The sequence below is a fragment of the Mobula birostris genome, chromosome 1 (assembly GCF_030028105.1).
Source record: "Mobula birostris isolate sMobBir1 chromosome 1, sMobBir1.hap1, whole genome shotgun sequence".
In the NCBI taxonomy this organism is placed as follows: domain Eukaryota; kingdom Metazoa; phylum Chordata; class Chondrichthyes; order Myliobatiformes; family Myliobatidae; genus Mobula; species Mobula birostris.
The window spans coordinates 36305491-36328299 of NC_092370.1; the positions used below are offsets into that span (position 1 = coordinate 36305491).

The window sequence follows — 22809 nt, forward strand, 5'->3', positions numbered from 1 at the left end:
CTCATCTGGAAGGACTGTTTGGGGCCCTAAATGGAGGTAAGGGAGGAGGTAGGTGGACATTTGTAGCAGTTCTGTTGCTTGCAGGGATATGTGCCAGGATTATGTGAAAGCGGAGAGTCGTGGGAGGTAAGGATGTGTTTGGTGGTAGGATCCTATTGAGGATGGTGGAAGGTGCAGAGAATGATGTGTTGAATGTGAAGTCTTATGGGGGTGGTAGGTGAGGAGGAGACAGTACTAAGGTGACAGGAAAATGGGGTGAGCGCGGATACCCAGGAAATGCAGGAGACGCGGGTGAGGATAGCATCAGTGGTGGAGGAAGGGAAACCCCATTCTATAAAAAATAGGACATCTCTGGTGTCCTGGAAAAGGAAAGCCTCATCCTGGGAGCAGATGTGTTGGAGACGAAGGAACTGAGAAAAGAGCATAGTATTTTATGATTATACCATTTTGACAGACAAGAGTAGGGCTCTGTGATGTTTTTCAATATTCCCTTACCACATTGAAGGAGACCACTTGATCTATCCATGGTCTATCAATCTCACCCCTCTCTCCGACTTACTTCTGTGCTATCTGTTCTCTCTCACATGCCCATCAAATCCACTCTAATATTCTTGCCACCCAATTCAGGGTTACAATGTTGATGAAGGCTCTCGGCTCAAAACATCAACGGTTTACTCTTTTCCGTAGACGTCCCCCCACAGCGAGTCGCCCCGGGCCTAGATTTCACTGCCAGAGAAGCCCTTCTCCAACTCTCCAAATCAGCTCAGCACTTACAGCGATCTAGTTTTGCCCGACTCTCGACACCCTGCCTTTCCAGTCTAAATCTGGCCCGACATTTAAATTGTCCAAACAGCATTTTATACCTCAGATTAGGACCCAGGTGTCGCCATGGCAAATCGCTTCAGACCTAGAACATGGTGCTCAGTGATTCACTTCGGACCTGGATTTTGCTGCCGAAGAAGCTGTTCTCCACCTCTCTAAATTGGCTTGGTGCTTAGGGCAATTCACCCTCGCACCAGTGTAAGTTGGACGGGCATTGGATCTCCTGTGCCTCGACCTCTCCCCTCCAAGTCATTCACTCCAACTCCAAGTGCGTCGATTTTGCAGCTCACCAGCAGGGCACATCTGTCGAATTCACTTTACCCGCACTCGCCTCTTCAGTGTTTGTCTTGATAGTCTACCACAACTTCCTTCAAAAAAAGTGTTACTAATAATGTTTTCAATTGAATTCCTTTCTTTCGAACCACAAGTAAGCTGTTGCATGTCTTCAGTAGTGCCATCAGTAGCGCCATCTTAAATCGAAAGGGTAGATATCTGGATAGATAATCGAGATATCAAAGATTTATCATTATGTGGAATATAATTTTAGAAAGGGTAACAGAGATAAAAGGATCAGACACTCCTTAAGAACTGGTTTGATGCTATGCTGAATGAGTTTAGTTGAGCAAAACAGTGCTCACCTGAGATTATCTCTCATTCATCCAGTTATGGAGTTTCCTCATTACTAAAAACACTTCTGCCATTTGTGTTTTGTGCCTTGTCATTCCCCCTTTCGATTCAGATGGGATGCATTACTTCCCTGGGGCAAACAGAAAGATGTGAAGCAGGAAATCAGTGCCCGATGTGGCCTTCTATATATTGGCGAGACCCGACGCAGACTGGGAGATCGTTTCGCTGAACACCTACGCTCTATTCGCCAGAGAAAGCAGGATCTCCCAGCGGCCACACATTTTAATTCCATGTCCCATTCCCATTCTGATATGTCTATCCACGGCCTCCTCTACTGCAAAGATGAAGCCACACTCAGGTTGGAGGGACAACACCTTATATTCCGTCTGGGTAGCCTCCAACCTGATGGCATGAACATTGACTTCTCAAACTTCTGCTAATGCCCTACCTCCCCCTTGTACCCCATCCGTTATTTATTTATATACACACATTCTTTTTCTCTCTCTCCTTTTTCTCCCTCTCACTATACCCCTTGCCCATCCTCTGGGTTTTTTCCCCCCTCCCCCTTTTCTTTCTCCCTGGGCCATGATCCTCTCATATCCCTTTTGCCCATCACCTGTCCAGCTCTTGGCTCCATCCCTCCCCCTCCTGTCTTCTCCTATCATTTGGATCTCCCCCTCCCCCTCCCACTTCCAAATCTCTTACTAGCTGTTCTTTCAGTTAGCCCTGACGAAGAGTCTCGGCCCGAAACGTTGACTGTACCTCTTCCTAGAGATGCTGCCTAGCCTGCTGCGTTCACCAGCAACTTTGATGTGTGTCGCTTGAATTTCCAGCATCTGCAGAATTACTCGTGTCTGAGAAATCAGTGCACTGGCCTCCAGCACACAGATTACTGGCTGTAAGTGAGGCTGAGAGAGGAAAGTGACTGAGGCGATTTCCTTCGCCGCCAGGATACAGAGAGAAAAAAATCAGTACCTTTCTAGGCCCCTCAGTAGTGGCTCCCTGTGGTAACACTCCTTTCTTAATCTCAACCATGAATTAAGATTGAGATGCTGCACAGCAGTAAAACTGTTCTCATTGTCAAGATTACCATCACTGCTTGAGATGCATATTAAAAGGGAACACTTCATCCTTGGGCAGGTCTCTCGTCATCTGTTTAAAAGAGCAGCATACTGTATGTTAATAACCCTTGGGGAGACAGTGGATTTATTAAGGGCAAGGCACTGTGGTCATCTATATGATGTTTGCTGTAATGGAAAATGTTAGCATTTTCCCTCAAGTTCCTGTTTTTTTTTGAGGCAATTATGTATGTAAGGAATTTCTGCCTGGAAGTTCATTGCCAGGAGCACTTTCTGTACAGATTAATAACATTAGAAAGTTGTATCTGAAATTAATTCTGTTAGCTTCAGTGGAACATAATTTAGAACTTTTGGTTTGGTATTGGGAAATGAACCTGGTTAGGTGTCAGATCTCTCAGTGGGAGAGCATTTTGGAGATAGTGATCATAATTCTATCTCCTCTAGGAACAGACAAGTTAGAAATGCGTTTAATTGGAGTAAGGGGAATTATAAGGCTATCAAGCAGGAAATTGGAGGCTTAAATTGGGAACAGATGTTCTCAGGGAAAAGTATGGAAGAAATGTGGCAAATGTTCAGGAGATATTTGTGTGGAGTTCTGCATAGGTACGTTCCAATGAGACAGGGAAATTATGGTAGGGTACAGGAACCGTGGTGTACAAAGGCTGTAATAAATCTAGTCAAGAAGAAAAGAAAAGTTTACAAAAGGTTCAGAGAGCGAGGTAATGTTAGAGATCTAGAAGATTATAAGGCTACTAGGAAGGAGCTTAAGAAGCAAATTAGGAGAGCCAGTAGGGACCATAAGAAGGCCTTGGCGGGCAGGATTAAGGAAAACCCCAAGGCATTCTACAAGTATGTGGAGAGCAAGAGGATAAGACGTGAAAGAATAGGACCTATCAAATGTGAGAGTGGGAAAGTGTGTATGGAACCAGAGGAAATAGCAGAGGTACTTAATGTGTACTTAATGAATACTTTAGTTCAGTATTCAATATGGAAAAGGATCTTAGTGACTGTAGTAATGTCTTGCAGCGGACTGAAAAGCTTGAGCATGTAGATATTAAGAAATAGGATGTGCTGGAGGTTTTGGAAAGCATCAAGTTGGGTAAGTCGCCGAGACCGGAGGAAATGTACCCCAGGCTACTGTGGGAGGTGAGGAAGGAGATTGCTGAGCCTCTGGTGATGAACTTTGCATCATCAATGGGGATGGGAGAGGTTCCGGAAGATTGGAGGGTTGCGGATGTTGTTCCTTTATTCAAGAAAGGGAGTAGAGATAGCCCAGGAAATTATAAACCAGTGAATCTTATCTCAGTGGTTGGTAAGTTGATGGAGAAGATCCTGAGAGGCAGAATTTATGTACATTTGGAGAGGTATAATATGATTAGGAGTAATCAGCATGGCTTTGTCAAGGGCAGGTCTGATTGAATTTTTTGAGGATGTGACTAAACACGTTGATGAAGGAAGAGCAGTAGATATAGTGTATATGGATTTCAGCAAGGCTTTTGATAAGGTACCCCATGCAAGGCTTATTGAGAAAGTAAGGAGGCATGGGATCCAAGGGGACATTGCTTTGTGGATCCAGAACTGTCTTGCCCAGAGAAGGCAAAGAGTGGTTGTAGATGGGTCATATTCTGCATGGAGGTCAGTCACCAGTGGAGTGCCTCAGGGATCTACTCTGGGACCCTTACTCTTCGTGATTTTTATAAATGACCTGGATGAGGAAGTGGAGGGATGGGTTAGTAAGTTTGCTGATGACACAAAGGTTAGAGGTGTTGTGGATAGTGTGGAGGGCTGTCAGAGGTTACAGTGGGACATTAATAGGATGCAAATCTGGGCTGAGAAGTGGCAGATGGAGTTCAAGCCAGATAAGTGTGAAGTGGTTCATTTTGGTAGGTCAAATACGATGGCAGAATATAGTATTAATGGTAAGACTCTTGGCAGTGTGGAGGATCAGAGGGATCTTGGGGTCTGAGTCCATAGGACACTCAAAGCAGCTGCACAGGTTAACTCTGTGGTTAAGAAGGCGTACGGTTTATTGGCCTTCATCAATCGTGGAATTGAATTTAGGAGCCGAGAGGTAATGTTGCAGCTATATAGGTCCCTGGTCAGACCCCACTTGGAGTACTCTGCTCATTTCTGGTCGCCTCACTACAGGAAGGATGTGGAAGCCATAAAAAGGGTGCAGAGGAGATTTACAAGGATGTTGCCTGGATTGGGGAGCATGCCTTATGAGAATAGGTTGAGTGAACTTGACCTTTTCTCCTTGGAGCGAAGGAGGATGAGAGGTGATCTGATAAAAGTGTATAAGATGATGAGAGGCATTGATCGTGTGGATAGTCAGAGGCTTTTTCCCAGGGCTGAAGAAGTTGCCACAGTAGGACACAGGTTTAAGGTGCTGGGGAGCAGGTACAGAGGAGATGTCAGGGGTAAGTGTTTTACCCAGAGAGTGGTGTGTGCGTGGAATGGGCTGCCAGCAATGGTGGTGGAGGCAGACACGATAGGGTCTTTTAAGAGGCTTTTAGATAGGTACATGGAGCTTAGAAAAATAGAGGGCTATAGGTAAGCCTAGCAATTTCTAAGGTAGGGAGAGGTTCAGAACAACTTTGTGGGCTAAAGAGCCTGTATTGTGCTGTAGATTTTCCATGTTTTCTGTGTTCAGAAGGTAATTGCAATGTGCTGATCCAAAAGTTGGTGTTCTTGAATTTGAATGGCTATGGAAATAATTTGAGTGGAATTACAATACAGAGGTGTACAGACTGATATGTTCTTTCTGTCTTATATTTAGTAGTCTTAACTTTTGATCCAATCAAAGGCAATCAAATATCAGTTTCCTTTTGGGAGGGAGAAACATCTTGACTCATCAAGTGTTGAAACTGTCTATTACAATCATTCAACACACACAAAATGCTGGAGGAACTCAGCAGGTCTAGCAGCATCTATGGAAAAGAGTAAACAGTTGACGTTTTGGGCTGAGACCCTTCTTCAGAACTGAACCATATTTATACAGAATTCTCTGTGGCAAACTCCTGTCAGGGACACTTAACTAGATCCCCAATATTCTCAGTGGCTTTCTTGCACAAAACCATGCTTTTGCTCCAGCCCCCTCTGGAAATGCTCTCCTTGCTCTCTCCCATCATTGTGCCCTGTAAATGCTAGTACCAGTCTCCTATATTGTGATATATGCAAAGATTGAATGAGCTGTCCTCAGCTGTGACAACTTGCAGCATAGCGTGGGAAACACTGCGTTGAGACCAACAATATTATTTCTACTAAGACGTTATACAGAGAACTCCCAACAATGTTGTTCTGTGAACCTCCCATTTGGAATTCTCCCTCTTTATGCAATTTTCAAAAACAGCATTATGCTGACCTACAATAACTATATTCAAAGGGAATCATAAAATTTCTAGATATTCCAGCTGTAGATTATGTTCCATTTTGCAGCAATTGAGGGTGATCCAGGACAATTGAATATTTCCTCCATTGATAATAATGACACTGATTGCCAAACAACTTCCCAGTCCAATTCATTTGTGTGGAATAGGGTTGCATTGTTTTGTGTTCCTGAGATTGCCTCCACCCCTCCCCCTACAGGTCAATAGGGAATTACTCTGAGTAACATTGAAATCCATAAATAGACAGTACTTTATGCAATTAAATCCTTTCTTATCTGTATTGAGTTATAATAAATGATTTCCAAAATCTGCTGTGTCCATGCTTTACCGGAAGATCATGCCCACCAATGATTCCATTGACAGCTCCCAGCACCTGCAGATTCCATGTCAGCATGGTCTAAACCTTTACCTGCCTACTGTACTGTAGCAATGCAGAACACCAAGGAAGTGAGATGTGGGCACACATTCACTTTGAGATGTGCCCCTGTGGCTTTCCAAAGCCTACTGAACCAGAAGGCCAGATACACCTCATATCTGGCAAGCTCGCTTTCCACTGCAGCTCCTTTCAAGCAAGTGGGTTTCCTACTTTCATTGAAAAGGCAAACATTGCTTATTTCACTATATATTTATGCTTTTGTTAATGATAATTTATTGTTTTCAACTTCTTAAAAGTTAATTTTAAAGCAATCTTAATGTTTGATTTTCAGAGGCAAATAGACATAACATCTGTTTAACATGAGCATAACAGAGGTCTCAACAGGGACCCGCCTGGATGTAAAAGGCTAAATTAGTTACAGGGTTAGAATGTTGTGGTAGGGCTGAGAGGAGCGTGCGTGAGAGGTTAGATTGAACGTGATCAGCTCCGTAATGTTTTTTTTTAACCCAGCATTCTAAACGAGGTTATGCTTCATATATTTAAGCTAAATTGTTTTCTTACTGTTATATTTTTCATAAAATTCGAGATTCAACGTGGCATACAATGTTTCTTCTTAGGCAGTCCTTCAGGTTAAGAATATACAATTTGATTTGTGTCCCACAGCAAAACAAATTCTCTGATGATGTTGCTTGGCCTGTTGAGTATCTCTCACATTTTCTGTTTTTATTTTTCCAGCATCGGCTTTACCGATCTCAAGTTCTCTTCACGTATTTTGTCAAGTTGTCTTGTTCTTTCCGAAACTTCACAGGTGGAGTGGATTTTTGCTATGTGCGGTTACTATGCTCCTTGTTATAGTGCCAATGTTCACTTTCCCTCAAAAACTTCCACCTCGACAGAAGAGGAAGAAGAAAATGGTTTCAAATAATTTGAATAGTGATAATGAGATGATGAAAGGGAAAGCTGAGAACAAAGAACACAAAAGAAGCACTGTGACTTCCTCCATGGGTTTTGGAAAGGATATTAAAGGTGGGTAAAATTGATATGCCATTTTTGTGAAATTATCAAAGTATAGTTGAATTCATTTGTTTAATTCTGATCAATCCTTCACAGTCATGATTTTATTAAGCACAACAATGCAAGGTGATGCACGTTTACGTGATTAAGGCATAGAAATTCATTGTATCTTAAAACAGTTTTAAAAGAACAGTCTTTTGTTAGTTTTTTGAGCAACTCTAAGTTGATAGTGACACTAAAAGATGGTGTTGTCAAGCCCCTTCATGCAATACCACAGTTTATTCAGAAAGGCAAGTATAATTGGTCAAAAACCTGGCTGAGATACACAGCTGGGCTTCTGAGGCTACATCCACACTACACCGGATAATTTTGAAAACGCCGATTTCGAGTAAAAACAACAGGCGTCCACACTAAGCGTTTTTCAAAATATCTCCGTCCACATTAGACGGATATTTGGGCAAATCTCCTCCTACTGGGCACGCGCAGGACACACAGAAAACAAGCGAAGAGGAAACGATATACTTCGTGCGCGTTTGTCCAGTTACAGAGTAGAAAAACTTTAAAAGAATTGCTCTTGGCTCTCGCGCAGGAGGACTTAAAACTTAAAAAAAACAAATACTGGAGCATATGGAGGCAACCGACGGAGTTCACGGACAGTATGACCCAGCTGACGATGAACATTGAAAAACTGACTAACTCTGTTACATTAATAAAGCACCTTGTTAAATGTATAAAACGTCTGCATCAGCGTTATCTTGTATTTCCATACAATGTTACATTAGGCTGTTACACATCTATTGACAGAGAAGTGCTTGCATAAATAGGTAAACCACCTTCATACAAGCAAGGACAGAAAACAGGGCAAAGTGAGTATTCTTATTTATTCAGTAAGCTATGGGTCAACTGGCTTCAGTCTCGTCCGTCTGTTCTGAAATTGTTAGGTGGTGGCGTTCAAGAAAACAACGAACATCTGTTCCGGCACGTCATGACAGCGTTTTTAAATAGTCAAAAAAAGCTCACTTTACAATTTAACTCTCTCACGCCGTTCACACTGACTGCGCGTTATAACAGCTTGCGCAGTACCAAGCAGAAGCAGAAAAAAGCATTGTTGTTGTGGTGTTGTCATGACAGCGTTTTAAAATCTCTCCGGTTACCCCGTACACACTATGCCGGATATTAAGCGTTTTCAAATTTATTCACTCTAGAGAGTGTTTTCGAAAATCTCCGTTTTTGGGGGCTGAAAACGCCGGCTCAGTGTGGACGGGAAGGCAAAACGAAGAGAAAAGGCTTCGTTTTCAAAATTATCCGGCGTAGTGTGGACGTACCCTGAGCCAGTGCTTAAAGTTGCAAGCTCATAACACCCCCAGCACACTTTCAACTACTTGATAGTGTTGCTTAATTTAATTGTGGGTGCATCAGTGATTCCTGCAGACAGGAAAGTTCATCCTAGATTGACTAATGGGGACCTTGTGAAGCTACTAAATCACGTTATCCATGCAAGAGACGTTGTTTGTTTAAAAGGGTGAGGTTCACTAAGTCTTCAATTGCTGACACTGCATTTAAAAAGAATGAGGGGTGGCTTTCTGAGCTACAAGTAGAAGCTGGTTATACTTTGGCACTATTCACCTACATTGAGCAAGAGTACTTCTCTGTGATTTCTATTACAACCATGTCTTCTTGTGCAGAAGTCCTTTGCATGAATGGCCAGTCTGCCTGCTTCTGCTGATGGAGAGCTGAATGGAATCTGACTGTTATAAATTAGATGTCAGTGACCTCTCAAAAGCAACAATAAACTTTAATATGTGGTGTGTGTCAGCAGCTGTTGGCCGCATGATCCTGAATCTAAGTTGAGAATGACTTTCCATTGTGAGATTGGGTGTGTGAGTTTATACTTAAGGCTTTCCCAGGTCAAGGTCAGGAGTGACAATCATCATGTGGACGCATAACCTGAATAGTCATTGCAGCCCCAAGAAATGTTGATCAGGGTATGTCTCCCTGTGAAATGTAGACAGAGTAGCTAGTATGTGCTGTCTCTCGTCTCCCGGCCACGAATATTCTTGAGTCCTGATGAAGGGTTTCTGCCTGAAGTAGTGACTGTTTACTCTTTTCCACAGAGGCTGCCTGGCCTGCTGAGTTTCTCCTGCATTTTTCTGAGTGATACTTTTGGTGCCTGGGAGTATTCTTTTCATGTACACATCAGATCTAGAAAAGTGTATGTTGTAACTCAGTTTTGGGTACAACAAAGTGTTTGAAGATACAGTGTAAATAAGGTGTGAGTGTGTAGAGCGTGTGCAGTAGCCTGGCTATTGGAGGTCCGATCTTCTGCCTTGTGAACAGTAGCCATTTTTACCCAGACCACTGAGGAGAATGAATTGAGAGCATTGCATTTGCTGGTGTCATTTGGAGTGATGCGGGCAAGGAAAAAGTGTTAGGAACAAGAGAGAAATCTCAGAAAAATGAGCATATGAACGGTGTTAATGAAAGGTGTTAAGACACCGAGAGAAATGTACAGAGTTGTTCATAGTTCTTTCAACTTTCCAATTCCACTTTTCTCAATACTGTGCATATTTATTTCTAGACTAAGTATTTTAGTTTTCTTTCTCTGACGTAATAGGCAGTGCAAAAATACCTCACATTGAATGAAGTATTTTGCACCTGTGACAGGCATAATGCTATACTGGTATAGATAGAAAGACAAAGATGGTCTAGTCACCTTTGTTGTGAATGCTCATTACATTGCAAAGGAAGGCTATTAATATATTGGTATTGCATCTGTCTAATTCTTTACCCAGCAGTGGTGAAGAAGGGAAGGAGAAAATGGGTGGTATAATAATATGCTCTTAAATTCTGTTTGGGCTTCCTTGCTTTTAAAATGTATAAGTGGACCACAGCATTTTGTTTTGCATGTCTGATAGTTCACGTAGAGTCATAGAACACTACAGCCACAGAAACTGACCGATCCAGTCCATGCCAAACCATTGATCAGCCTAGATCCATTGACCTGCACCCGGACTATAGCCCTTCCCTCCCCCCCATCCAAATTTCTCTTAAATATTGAAATTGAACCACGTCTACCACTTGCGCTGGCAGCTCGTTCAACACTTTCACCACCCTCTGAGTGAAGACATTTCCCTCATGTTAACCTTAAACATTTCACCTTTCACCCTTAACCCATGATCACTAGTTGTATTCTCACCCAACTTCAGTGGAAAAAGCATGTTTGCAATTACCCTATCTATACTCTCATAATTTTGTATATTTCTATCAAATCTCCCCTCAATCTTCCTAACCTAAACCTATAACTCAGATCCTCAAGTCCCAGCAAAAACTTTGTAAATTTTCACTGCGCTCTTTCTATCTTATTTACATCCTTCCTGTAGGTAGATGACAAAACTGCACACAATACTCCATCGCTAATATCTTATACGATTTCAATATAATGGGGCAGAGTTTGTTAAGTGTGTCCAGGACGGATTCCTGTCACAGTATGTGGACAGGCTGACCAGGGGGAATGCCATACTAGATCTAGTACTAGGTAACTAACCAGGTCAGGTCACAGATCTCTCAGTGGGTGAGCATCTGGGGGACAGTGACCACTGCTCCCTGGCCTTTAGCATTATCATGGAAAAGGATAGAATCAGAGAGGACAGGAAAATTTTTAATTGGGGAAGGACAAATTATGAGGCTATAAGGCTAGAACTTGCGGGTGTGAATTGGGATGATGTTTTTGCAGGAAAGTGTACTATGGACATGTGGTCGATGTTTAGAGATCTCTTGCAGGATGTTAGGGATAAATTTGTCCCGGTGAGGAAGATAAAGAATGGTAAGATGAAGGAACCATGGGTGACAAGTGAGGAGGAAAATCTAGTCAGGTGGAAGAAGGCAGCATACATGAGGTTTAGGAAGCAAGGATCAGATGGGTCTATTGAGGAATATAGGGAAGCAAGAAAGGAGCTTAAGAAGGGGCTGAGAAGAGCAAGAAGAGGGCATGAGAAGGCCTTGGCGAGTAGGGTAAAGGAAAACCCCAAGGCATTCTTCAATTATGTGAAGAACAAAAGGATGACAGGAGTGAAGGTAGGACCGATTAGAGATAAAGGTGGGAAGATGTGCCTGGAGGCTGTGGAAGTGAGCGAGGTCCTCAATGAATACTTCTCTTCAGTATTCACCAATGAGAGGGAACTTGATAACGGTAAGGACAATATGAGTGAGGTTGATGTTCTGGAGCATGTTGATATTAAGGGAGAGGAGGTGTTGGAGTTGTTAAAATACATTAGGATGGATAAGTCCTCGGGGCCTGACGGAATATTCCCCAGGCTGCTCCACGAGGCGAGAGAAGAGATTGTTGAGCCTCTGGCTAGGATCTTCATGTCCTCGTTGTCCACTGGAATGGTACCGGAGGATTGGAGGGAGGTGAATGTTGTCCCCTTGTTCAAAAAAGGTAGTAGGGATAGTCCGGGTAATTATAGACCAGTGAGCCTTATGTCTGTGGTGGGAAAGCTGTTGGAAAAGATTCTTAGAGATAGGATCTCTGGGCATTTAGAGAATCATGGTCTGATCAGGGACAGTCAGCATGGCTTTGCGAAGGGCAGATCATGTCTAACAAGCCTGATAGAGTTCTTTGAGGAGGTGATCAGGCATATAGATGAGGGTAGTGCAGTGGATGTGATCTACATGGATTTTAGTAAGGCATTTGACAGGGTTCCATATGATAGGCTTATTCAGAAAGTCAGAAGGCATGAGATCCAGGGAAGTTTGGCCAGGTGGATTCAGAATTGGCTTGCCTGCAAAAGGCAGAGAGTTGTGGTGGAGGGAGTACATTCAGATTGGAGGATTGTGACTAGTGGTGTCCCACAAGGATCTGTTCTGGGACCTCTACTTTTCGTGATTTTTATTAACGACCTGGATGTGGGGGTAGAAGGGTGGGTTGGCAAGTTTGCAGACGACACAAAGGTTGGTGGTGTTATAGATAGTGTAGAGGATTGTCGAAGGTTGCAGAGAGACATTGATAGGATGCAGAAGTGGGCTGAGAAGTGGCAGATGGAGTTCAACCCGGAGAAGTGTGAGGTGGTACATTTTGGAAGGACAAACTCCAGGCAGAGTACAAAGTAAATGGTAGGATACTTGGTAATGTGGAGGAGCAGAGGGATCTGGGGGTACATGTCCACAGATCCCTGAAAGTTGCCTCACAGGTAGATAGGGTAGTTAAGAAAGCTTATGGGGTGTTAGCTTTCATAAGTCGAGGGACAACAATGGACCCAGCACCAGTCCCTGCAGCACACCACTAGTCACAAACTTCCAGTCAGACAGGCAACCATCTGCTTTCTACCAGTCACTGGCTTCTCTCGTGAAGACAATGTTGAATCCAATTTACTACCTCATCTTGACTGAATCTTCTTGACCAACCTACCATGTGGGACCTTGTCAAATGCCTTGGTAAAGTCCATGTAGACAACATCCACTGCCTTGCCTTCAACAACTTTCCTGGTAACTTCCTCAAAAAGCTCTATATGATTGTTTAGGCACAAACTACCATGCTGACTACCCCTAATCAGTCCCTGTCTATCCAAATACTTACATATACTGTCCCTTAGAGTACCATCTGATAACCTTCCCACTGCTGATGTCAGGCTCCCCGGCCTATAATTATCTGGCTTATTCTAGAGCCTTTCTTAACCAACATAACAACATCAGCTATCCATCCCCCAGCCCTATGGCTCTTCACCCATGGCCAATGATGTTTTAAATGTCTCTGCTGAGTCCCCTGCAATTTCTTTACTATTCCCCCACAGGAGCTGAGCGAGCACCTTGTCAGGCCCTAGGAGTTTATCCACCCTAATTTGTGTCAAGGCAGCGAACACCCCCTCTGTAATCTGTATAGGGCCTGTGGCCTCACTGCTGCTTTGCCTCACTTCTGTAGACTCAGTGTCTACCTCCTGAATAAATACTGATGCAAAAAATCCAGTTAATATCTGCCCTCATCTCTTTTGGCTCTATGCATCGTTTACCACTCTGATATTCCAGCGGACCAGTTTTGTCCCTTGCTATCCTTTTGCTCTTAGTATAATGTATATGTAGAAGCCTTTAGGATTTTCTTCACCTAGTCTGCTAGAGCAAAAACATGCCTTCTTTTAGCCCTTATGACTTCTTCTTAAGTGGTCTCTTGCATTTTTTTATACTCCTCAGGTACCTTATTTGTTCCTACATGCCTATCCCTGCTATGCATTTCCGTTTTTTTAACAAGGGACTCAATCTCTCTTGAAAACCAAGGTTCCATAAATCTATTATCTTTGCCCTTTATTCTGACAGGGACATATAAACTCAGTTCTCTCAAAATTTCACTTTTGAAGGCCTCCCACTTACCAAGTACACCTTTGCTAGAGAACAGCCTGTCCCAATCCACACTTAGCAGATCTTTCCTGATAGCATCAAAATTGACCTTTCTCTAACTTAGAATCTCATCCCAAGGACCAGACTGATCCTTTTGCATGCCTTTACCTTAAAACTAATGGCATTAAGATCACTTGATGCAACCTGTTCCCCTACACAAACTTCTGCCCTGTCTCATTCCCTAATTGGAGATCTAGTATCACACTCTGTCATTGGGACTTCTATGTACTGATTAAGGGAACAACCCTGAACAAATTTGACACACTCTTTCCCATCCAGCCCTTTTACAGTTGGGATTCCCAGTCAATATGTGGAAAGTTAAAATCACCTACTATCAGAACCTTATATTTCTTGCAACAGTCTGCAATCTCTCCATAAATTTGCTCCTCTGAATCCCACGGACTGTTGGGTGGTCTATAATATAATCCCATTAACGTGGTCATATATTTCTTATTTCTCTGTTCCATCCATAAAGCCTCGCTAGACAAGCTGTCAAGTTTAGCCTGTCTGAGCACTGCCGAGACATTTTCCCTGATTAGTAATGTCACCTCTCCCCCTTTAATCCCTCACATTCTGTCTCACCTAAAACAATGGAACCCCGGAACACTGAGCTGCCAGTCCTGTCACTCCTCCATCCGAGTCTCACTAATGGCTACAATGTCAAAATTCCACATACTGATCCATGCCCTAAGATCATTCACCTTTCCTACAATACTCTTTGTATTGAAGTATTTGTGGCTCAGAACATTAGTTGCACCATACTCACCTTCTGATTCCTGACTTTATATGTAGGCTTAACAACATCCGTCTTCACAATCAATCCACTAATAGTTCTAGTTCTCTAGTTCTCATCCTTCTGCAACTCTAGTTTAAACACCAACCCCTCCCCTCTTCCTGCAGCACTAGTAAACCTTCCCGCTAGGATATTAGTTCCCTTCCAGTTCGTGCAAACTATCCCTTCTGTACAGGTCCCATCTGTCCTGGAAGAGACCCAATGATTCAAAAATCTGTAGTTCTCCCTCCTGAAACATCTCCTTACCCACATGTTAAACTGTATGATTTTCCTATTTCTAGTCTTTAGCACATGGCATGGTAAAAATCCTGAGATCACAACCCTGGAGGTCCTGTTCTTTATCTTAGCAACTAACTGCCTGAATTTGCTTTGCAGGACCTCCTCACCCAACCTAACCATGTCATTGGTGCCAACGTGGAGCATGACTTCTGGCTGCTCACCTTCCCACTTCAGAATGCTGTGGGCTCGACCTGAGATGTCCCTGACCCTGAAGCATACTATTCAGGAATATCATTCTCATTCACAGAACTTCCTTTTTGTTCCCCTAACTGTTGTATTCCTTATCACTACTGCTCATCTTCTTCCCCCTTCCCTGCTGAGCCACAGAGCCAGACTCAGTGCCAGAGACCTGATTGCTGTGAGGTCATTCACCACCCCCACCCCCACCCCCCCAAACTGTATCCAAAACAGTACCCACATCTCCACAATTCTACTGTTAGAAAACCAGGTAACTAAAGCCTCTCTTATGAAGGAAGTTATGAAAACGTCTCAGATTAGTAAATGTTCAATGTACTTTTTGGGCAAATATGCTCTGACACCCCCCCCCCCCCCCAAAGGATGTATTTGTCTTTCTTTGTTTCCATGTTATACTTGTTGCTACGGCTCCAAAATTTTATTTCTTCTTGTCTCCTGGTCTTATTTTCTTTTTTAAGCATTGCAAATCCCTCTCCAGACCCTCTAACGTCTTCCTCATTTTCTTTCCTTTGTACTGCTTTAAATACTTGATTTCTTTCTCACTCTCTTTAATACACAACTCTGTTTCTTCTGACTTTCCTGTGTTGTGTGTTCATTTGAATCTATCCATCGATCCCATATTCCCACTTTTTCCTTGCGAAGCGGTCTCTCTCCCATCCCATCGACTATCACCCAATCTCCCTGCCACCCATCTACATTAGGGGCAATTTACAGTAGCCAATTTACCAAGCAGCTCAGCTTTGAGGTGTGGGAAGAAACAAGGCAAGCCCAGGGAAAACTCGCATGGAGAGAATATGCAGATTCGATCCAAGTCCAGGATCAGCTGAAGCTGGGTTGCTGTAGTACTAACAGGTATACCACTGTGTCACGCTAACTGTAAGCTTATAGAATTTCCTTGCTCTAGATTTTTAAAAAATTGACTGCACAATTCCACTGCCTAGAAATTGGACACACTTGCGTGATTCAGCTCAGACAAGCTGTCCAGTGCATGATTTAAGTTTATGTTCAAAGTAGGAATTAGTCCATGAATTTATGTGCAGCATCATTTGCAGCCTGTTGATGACACCATTGATGTTCATTGTAGATTCAGCTGCATAAATTGGGCTTTAGGGATGCAACGTAATCCTTTCATTGTTCATTCAAAGTTCAGCTCTCACTATGTTGCGCTACTCTGCATTTGCTTTCCTGGTTTAAAAGGAGGTAATTGATAATGGGACTCTTGACAGCACACCTTCAAAATCTACTGATGGCTGCTCAAACATCATAAAAGGTCTCTGAATTCTGTTGCAGCTCAGAGTGAATGCTCTTTTTCCCCATCATTTAATTGTTTACATACTCATGCAAAGAATGCCTGACTGGGCACATCATGGGACCTGTCAAAGTGGTGAGGATTGACAAGTGTGGTGGACTGGGAATCATAGGTCAGGATACACCCCCTCCCATTAAAACACATCTTTTCTAGAAGTGTTCAGAAGCACTGCAGCTTATGTAAACTTGTCAAATAAAGAATTGCTTCACAGGGGCGGGTTTTCTAAGTATGCATTTATGGAGTTATGAGGAGAAAATAAGCTGAAGAAGCCATTCAGCCCTTGTGTTACTCTTTGCAGGTGCACATGCATTGTTAAATATACGACGGTGAATGTTTCCTCACCTTATTTTCTGAGAAACCTCTGAGTGATGGGGTTTGTGAAATGATGTGGAGCTCACTCAAGGCAGGCTGGTGAAAAGAAGCCTCTTTCTCTAAGGAGGCCCACTTTGCCTTTATACTGGCAGCCTTCCTCTCTTGCACTGCAAGGAGATTAATGGTGTGGATGTTCATTGAGGAAAATTCCCACGAACCAAGATTGCAATGGCTTGATGCAGTGGCTGTATTACCAGTTGAATGGCATTTATTTAAAAGAGCATTAACCTCTTGGAAAAAGAAACACTTGTTCTTGCTTGTTCTTTAAAAATAATCCTTGTTTCTGACATTGAGCTCTTTGGATTTAAGCTCAAGATTGATGGCTGCTAGAAAACAAAGTAGCCACAGCAGTAGTGAAGTCATGCATTTTACAACAATTTGATCAGGTTGGCATTTAATGGGTATGGAGACTCTTTGAATTATTTATATTTTACATTCAACATCATACACAAATAAGATATCTTTCTAGACATTTCTCTTGAGGATCGTGTTGATTGATTGCACAAAAGGACCATTTCAGGTGGACACAGCTGTTATTAGCAGGTGGTGTCATAAGCTGCCAGAAAATTGATCTGCTCAGTACATTGTGTCACTTCCCTGCACAATCCATCACTTAACACCAGATCTCTTACAATGGAGTCTGCCTGGGTGGCCCCTCAGCCAAACAGAGTTCCAACAGATGGGGCACATTCCATCTCGTCCAACAATCTTCCTCATGTTTTGCTGTGTCTGCCCTGAGTTCTTGCCTTCGATAGCTATAAGATCCAGGAGCATAATTAGGCTATTTGGCCCATCGAGTCTGTTCTGCAATTCCATTATGACTGATTTATTAACCCTCACAACCTTATTCTACTGCCTTCTTCCCATAACCTTTGGTGCCTGGATTAATCAAAAACCTATCAACCTCTGCCTTATATAATACCCAATGACTTGGCCTGCACAGCCATTAGTGGCAAAGAATTCCACATGTTCACCACTCCCTGGCTGAAGAAAATGTTCCTCATCTCTGTTCTAAGTGGACATCACTCAATTCTGAGGCTGTGCCCTCTGGTCCAGGCTCTCCTACTACAAGAGGCATTCTATCCAGACCTTTCAATAATCAATAGGTTTCAATGAGAAACCCCTCATTCTTCTACACTCCACCGAGTAAAGGTCCAGAGCCATCAAACACTCCTCATATGTTAACCCTTTCATTTTTGGGATCATTTTTGTGAACCACCTCTGAACCCTCTCCAATGGCACTACATCCTTTCTTAGACAAGGGACCAAAAAATGCTCACAATCAAGTGTGGGCTAACCAATGCCTTATAAAGCCTCAACATAGTATTCTCCAAATGAATGCTAATGTGTTTGCCTCCCTACCACCCACTTAACCTTTGGGGAAACCTACATGAGGACTGCCAAGTATGTACCTCTGTACATCTGAGCTTTGAATTTTCTCTCCATTTGCAAAATAGTCCATGTCTTTATTCCTTCTGCCAAAGTGAGTGACCAGTTCCCTACATTATAATGCATGTCCCTAAATTATATTCCATCTGCCACTTTTTTCCCCATTCCCTCGTGGTCTTTAGGAACCATGGCAGAATCTAGTGATTCTTGAAAGATCATTACTAATGTCTCCACAATCTCTTTAGTTAACTCTTTCAGAGCCCTGCAATGTGGTCCATCTGGTCCAGGTGACTTATCTACCTTCAGACTTTTCAGATTCCCAAGCAACGACATTCACTTCTGCCCCTTGACACTCCCATATTTCTGGCATTCTTCTAGTGCCTTCCATAGTGAACACTGTCATAAAATACTTATTAAGTTCTTCTGTCATTTCTTTGTTCCCTTTGCTACTGCTCCAGTGTAATTTACTAGCGGTCTGATATCCAATCTTATCTCTCTGTTATTCCTCATATTTCTGAAAAAAATGTTGTATTCTCTTTTACATTGTTGATTAGCTTACCTTTGTATTTCATATTTTCTCTCTTTAGGGTTTTTCTAGTTCTCTTCTGCTGGTTTTTAAAAGATTCCCAATTCTCTACTTTCCCACTAATTTTTGCTATATTATATGCACTTTCTTTTGCTTTCATGGCTGTCTTTGAGTTCCCTTGTCAGCCACAGTTGCCTCATTCTCCCTTTAGAATACTTCTTCATCTTTTGAATGTTTTTATATTGTGCCTTCCAACTTCCCCCAGAAACACCAGCTGCTCTGCCGTCATCCCTGCTGTCCGGTGCTCCTGATGTGGCCTTCTATATATTGGCGAGACCCGATGCAGACTGGGAGATCGTTTTGCTGAACACCTATGCTCTGTCCGCCAGAAAAAGCAGGATCTCCCAGTGGCCACACATTTTAATTCCATATCCCATTCCCATTCTGATATGTCTAGCCACGGCCTCCTCTACTGTAAAGATGAAGCCACACTCAGGTTGGAGGAACAACACCTTATATTCCGTCTGGGTAGCCTCCAACCTGATGGCATGAACATTGACTTCTCAAACTTCTGCTAATGCCCCACCTCCCCCTCGTACCCCATCCGTAATTTATTTATATACACACATTCTTTCTCTCTCTCTCCATTTTCTCCCTCTGTCCCTCTGACTATACCCCTTGCCCATCCTCTGGGTTCCCCCCCTCCCCCTTTTCCTTCTCCCTGGGCCTCCTGACCCATGATCCTCTCATATCCCTTTTGCCAATCACCTGTCCAGCTCTTGGCTCCACCCCTCCCCCTCCTGTCTTCTCCTATCATTTTGGATCTCCCCGTCCCCCACCCACTTTCAAATCCCTTACTAGCTCTTCCTTCAGTTAGTCCTGACGAAGGGTCTCGGCCTGAAACGTCGACCTTACCTCTTCCTAGAGATGCTCCCTGGCCTGCTGCATTCACCAGCAACTTTGATGTGTGTTGCCTCATCCCTGCTAGTTTCCCTTTCAGTCAACTTTGGCCAAATCCTCTCTCATGCCTCTGCGATTCCCTTTACTCCACTATAATAATGATACATCTGACTTTATCTTCTCCCTCTCAGACTGAAGGGTGAATTTTATCATATTATGATCACTACCTCCTAAGGGTTCCTTTACTTTAAGCTTCCTAATCGAATCTGGATCATTACGTGATACCCAATCCAGAATTGCCTTTCCACTGGTGTGTTCAACACAAGCTGCTCCAAAAAGCCATCTCATAGGCATTCTGCAACTTCCCTCTCTGGCTTCTGTTTGGAGGACTGGATATTCAATAGACTTTCAATAGGTACATTTAACGTGAAAGCAGTGTATACAATATACATCCTGAAATTCTTTTTCATCGCAAAAATCCTTCGTAAAAATTCCCATCAGGGTCTTTTTACCCTTGCAGTTTGTTAAACTGTCCACAAAGATTCTGCATTTTCTGGACCTATGTCACCTCTTTCCAAGGATTTTATTTTATTTTTTTTTACCAACAGAGCCACCCCACCCCCACTGCCAATGTCACCATCCTTTTGTTACATTGGCTTAATGCATGGTAGGTTATATCAAACCATTCTTAGGGTTTCTTGGGGAAGCTACCAGGAAAGTTGATGAAGGCAAGGCAGTGGTTGTTGCCTACATGGACTCTAGTAAGGCATTTGACAAGTTACTGCATGGGAGGTTGGTCAAGAATGTTCAGTTGCTCAGTATTCCAGATGAGGTAGTAAAATGGATTAGACATTGGCCTTGTGGTACAAGCCAGAGAGTGGTAGTAGATGGTTGCTTCTCTGACTAGAGGCCTGTGACTAGTGGAGTGCTGCAGGGATCGATGCTGGTCTATTGTTGTTTGCCATCTATACCAGTGATCTGGATGATAATGTGGATAACTGGATCAGCAAATTTGTGGATGACACCAAGAATAGGGTTCTAGTGGACTGCAAGGAAAGCTGTCATGGCTTACTGTGGGATCTAGACCTGCTGGAAAAATGGGCTGAAAAAGACAGATGAAATTTAATGCAGGCAAGTGTGAGGTGTTGCACTTTGGTGCAACCAACCAGGGTAGGTCTTATAAAGTGAACGGTGGGACACTGAGGAGTGTGGTAGAACAAAGGGATCAGGGAGGATGGGTCCCTAATCATTGAAAGTGCCATCACAGGTAAATAGGGTCATAAAGAAAGCTTTTGGCACACTGGCCTTCATAGATCAAAGTACTGAGTACTGGAGATGGGACGTTAAGTTGAAGTTGTATAAGACATTGATGAGGCCTAATGTGGAGTATTGCATGCAGGTTTGGTCGCTTACCTACAGGAAAGATGTAAGTAAGGTTGAAAGAGTGCAGACAAAATCTACAGGGATGTTGCCAGGTCTGGAGGACCTGCGTTATAAGGAAAGATTTAATAGGATAGGACTTTATCCCTCGGAATGTCGAAGATTGAGAGGAGATTTGGTAGAGTTATACAAACTAATGGGAGATATAAATAGGGTAAATGCAAGCAGGCTTTTTCTGCTGAGGTCGGGTTGGACTACAACTAGATATCGTGGGTTAAGGGTGAAAGGTGAAAAGTTTAAGCGGGACGAGGGAAATCTTCTTCACTCAGAAGGTCATGAGAGTTCTGAATGAGCTGCCAGTGCAAGTGGTGCATGCATGCAAACTCTATTTCAACGTTTAGGAGAAGTTTGGATAGGTACATGCATGGTAGGGATATGGAGGTCTATGGTCTTGGTGCAGGTAGCTGGGAGTAAACCGTTTAAATGATTTGGCATAGACTAGATGGGAAGATAGGCCTGTTTCTTTACTGTATTTTGTATGACTCTATGACAATGTGTGTTCTTGGGTGTTAAGCTCCCAACCATGATCTACTTTCAGCCATGACTCAGAGATGCCCACATCATACCTGCCAATCTGTAACTGCACTACAAGATCACTTATCTTATTCCGTATACTGCGTGCATTCAGATATAACACTTTCAGTCCTGTATCCATCACCCTTTTTGATTTTGTCCCCCTTTGACATTGTAACTGTAACTGCAATTTTGCCCTATCATTAGCCTGACCTTGCTCGCAGTCTCACTACACAATGCCTCTGTTTATATGCCAACTGCTACATCCTCGGCACTTTCACTTCAGTTCTCTTTCCTTTGCCAAATTAGATTAAACCACCTGCCCATAAGGATATTGGTTCCCCTCTGTTTAGGTGTAATCTGTCCCTTTTGTACAGGTCATACCTTCCCCAGAAGAGATCCCAATAATCCAGATATCTGAACCCTTGCCCCCTGCGCAGTTCCTTGACCACACACTTATCTGCCAAATGCTCCTATTCTTACATTTGCTGGTGCGTGGCACAGACAGAAATCCAGAGATTACTGCCCTGGTGGTTCTGCTTTTCAGCTTTCTACCTAGCTCCCTAAGATCTCTCCTCAGGACTGCTTCACCTTTTCTACCTATGTCATTGGTGCTAATCTGTACCAAGGGTTATGGCTGCTTCTCCTCCCGCTTAGAATGCCATGGACCTGATCCAAGAAATCCCTGACCCTGCCACTGGGGAGGCAACGTACCATCCGGGTGTCCCTATCACATCCAAGGAATCTTGTCTCTATTTCTCTAAGTATGGAATCTCCTATCACTACCGTACCCCTCTTCTGAGCACAGCACCAGACAGTGCCAGAGACCCGGCCACTGTGGCTTCCCCCAGTAGGGTGTCCACCTCAACAGTATCAAAAAAGGCATACTTATTACTGAGGGGAGTAGCCACTGAGGTACTCTGTACTGGCTGTCCATTTCCATTCCTTCTCCTGACAATCACCCAGCTATCTCCTGCAACCCAGGGGTGACACCCTCCCTATAGTTTCTATCTATCACATCCTCAGTCTCCTGTATGAGCTGAATATCGTCAAGTTGCAGCTTCAGTTCCTTAGCATGTCTTTTGAGGAGCGGCAGCTTGGTGCACCTGGTACAGATGTAGTTATCTGGGAGGCTGTAGGTCTCCTAGAATTCCCACATCTCATACAAAGATCATCACACTGCCCCAGGACTCATTCTCACTGCTTTAACTATGTCCTAATAGATGAGGAATGAAGAATATAAAGAAGAAGAAACTTACCAGACACTTACCTCTCCTAAGCCTGATAAGCCAAAGCCAAAGCTTCCCCACTCTAACACTGGCACACTCCAACAATGGCCAGGCCATAACCTCTGCAATATATTTTTATTCGCTCTTGTTACTGAATCCTGTTCACTGAT

General features: G+C 43.2%; 1 protein-coding gene across 1 annotated transcript in view; it reads left to right on the forward strand.

Moving 5' to 3' along the window:
- slco5a1 (solute carrier organic anion transporter family member 5A1) overlaps positions 1-22809 on the forward strand; it is a 215447-nt gene that overhangs the window by 131317 nt on the left and 61321 nt on the right. The window contains exon 3 of the mRNA XM_072253965.1: positions 7102-7319. Within this exon, the coding sequence (XP_072110066.1) occupies positions 7102-7319 (218 nt within the window). The remainder of the gene's footprint in view (positions 1-7101; positions 7320-22809) is intronic.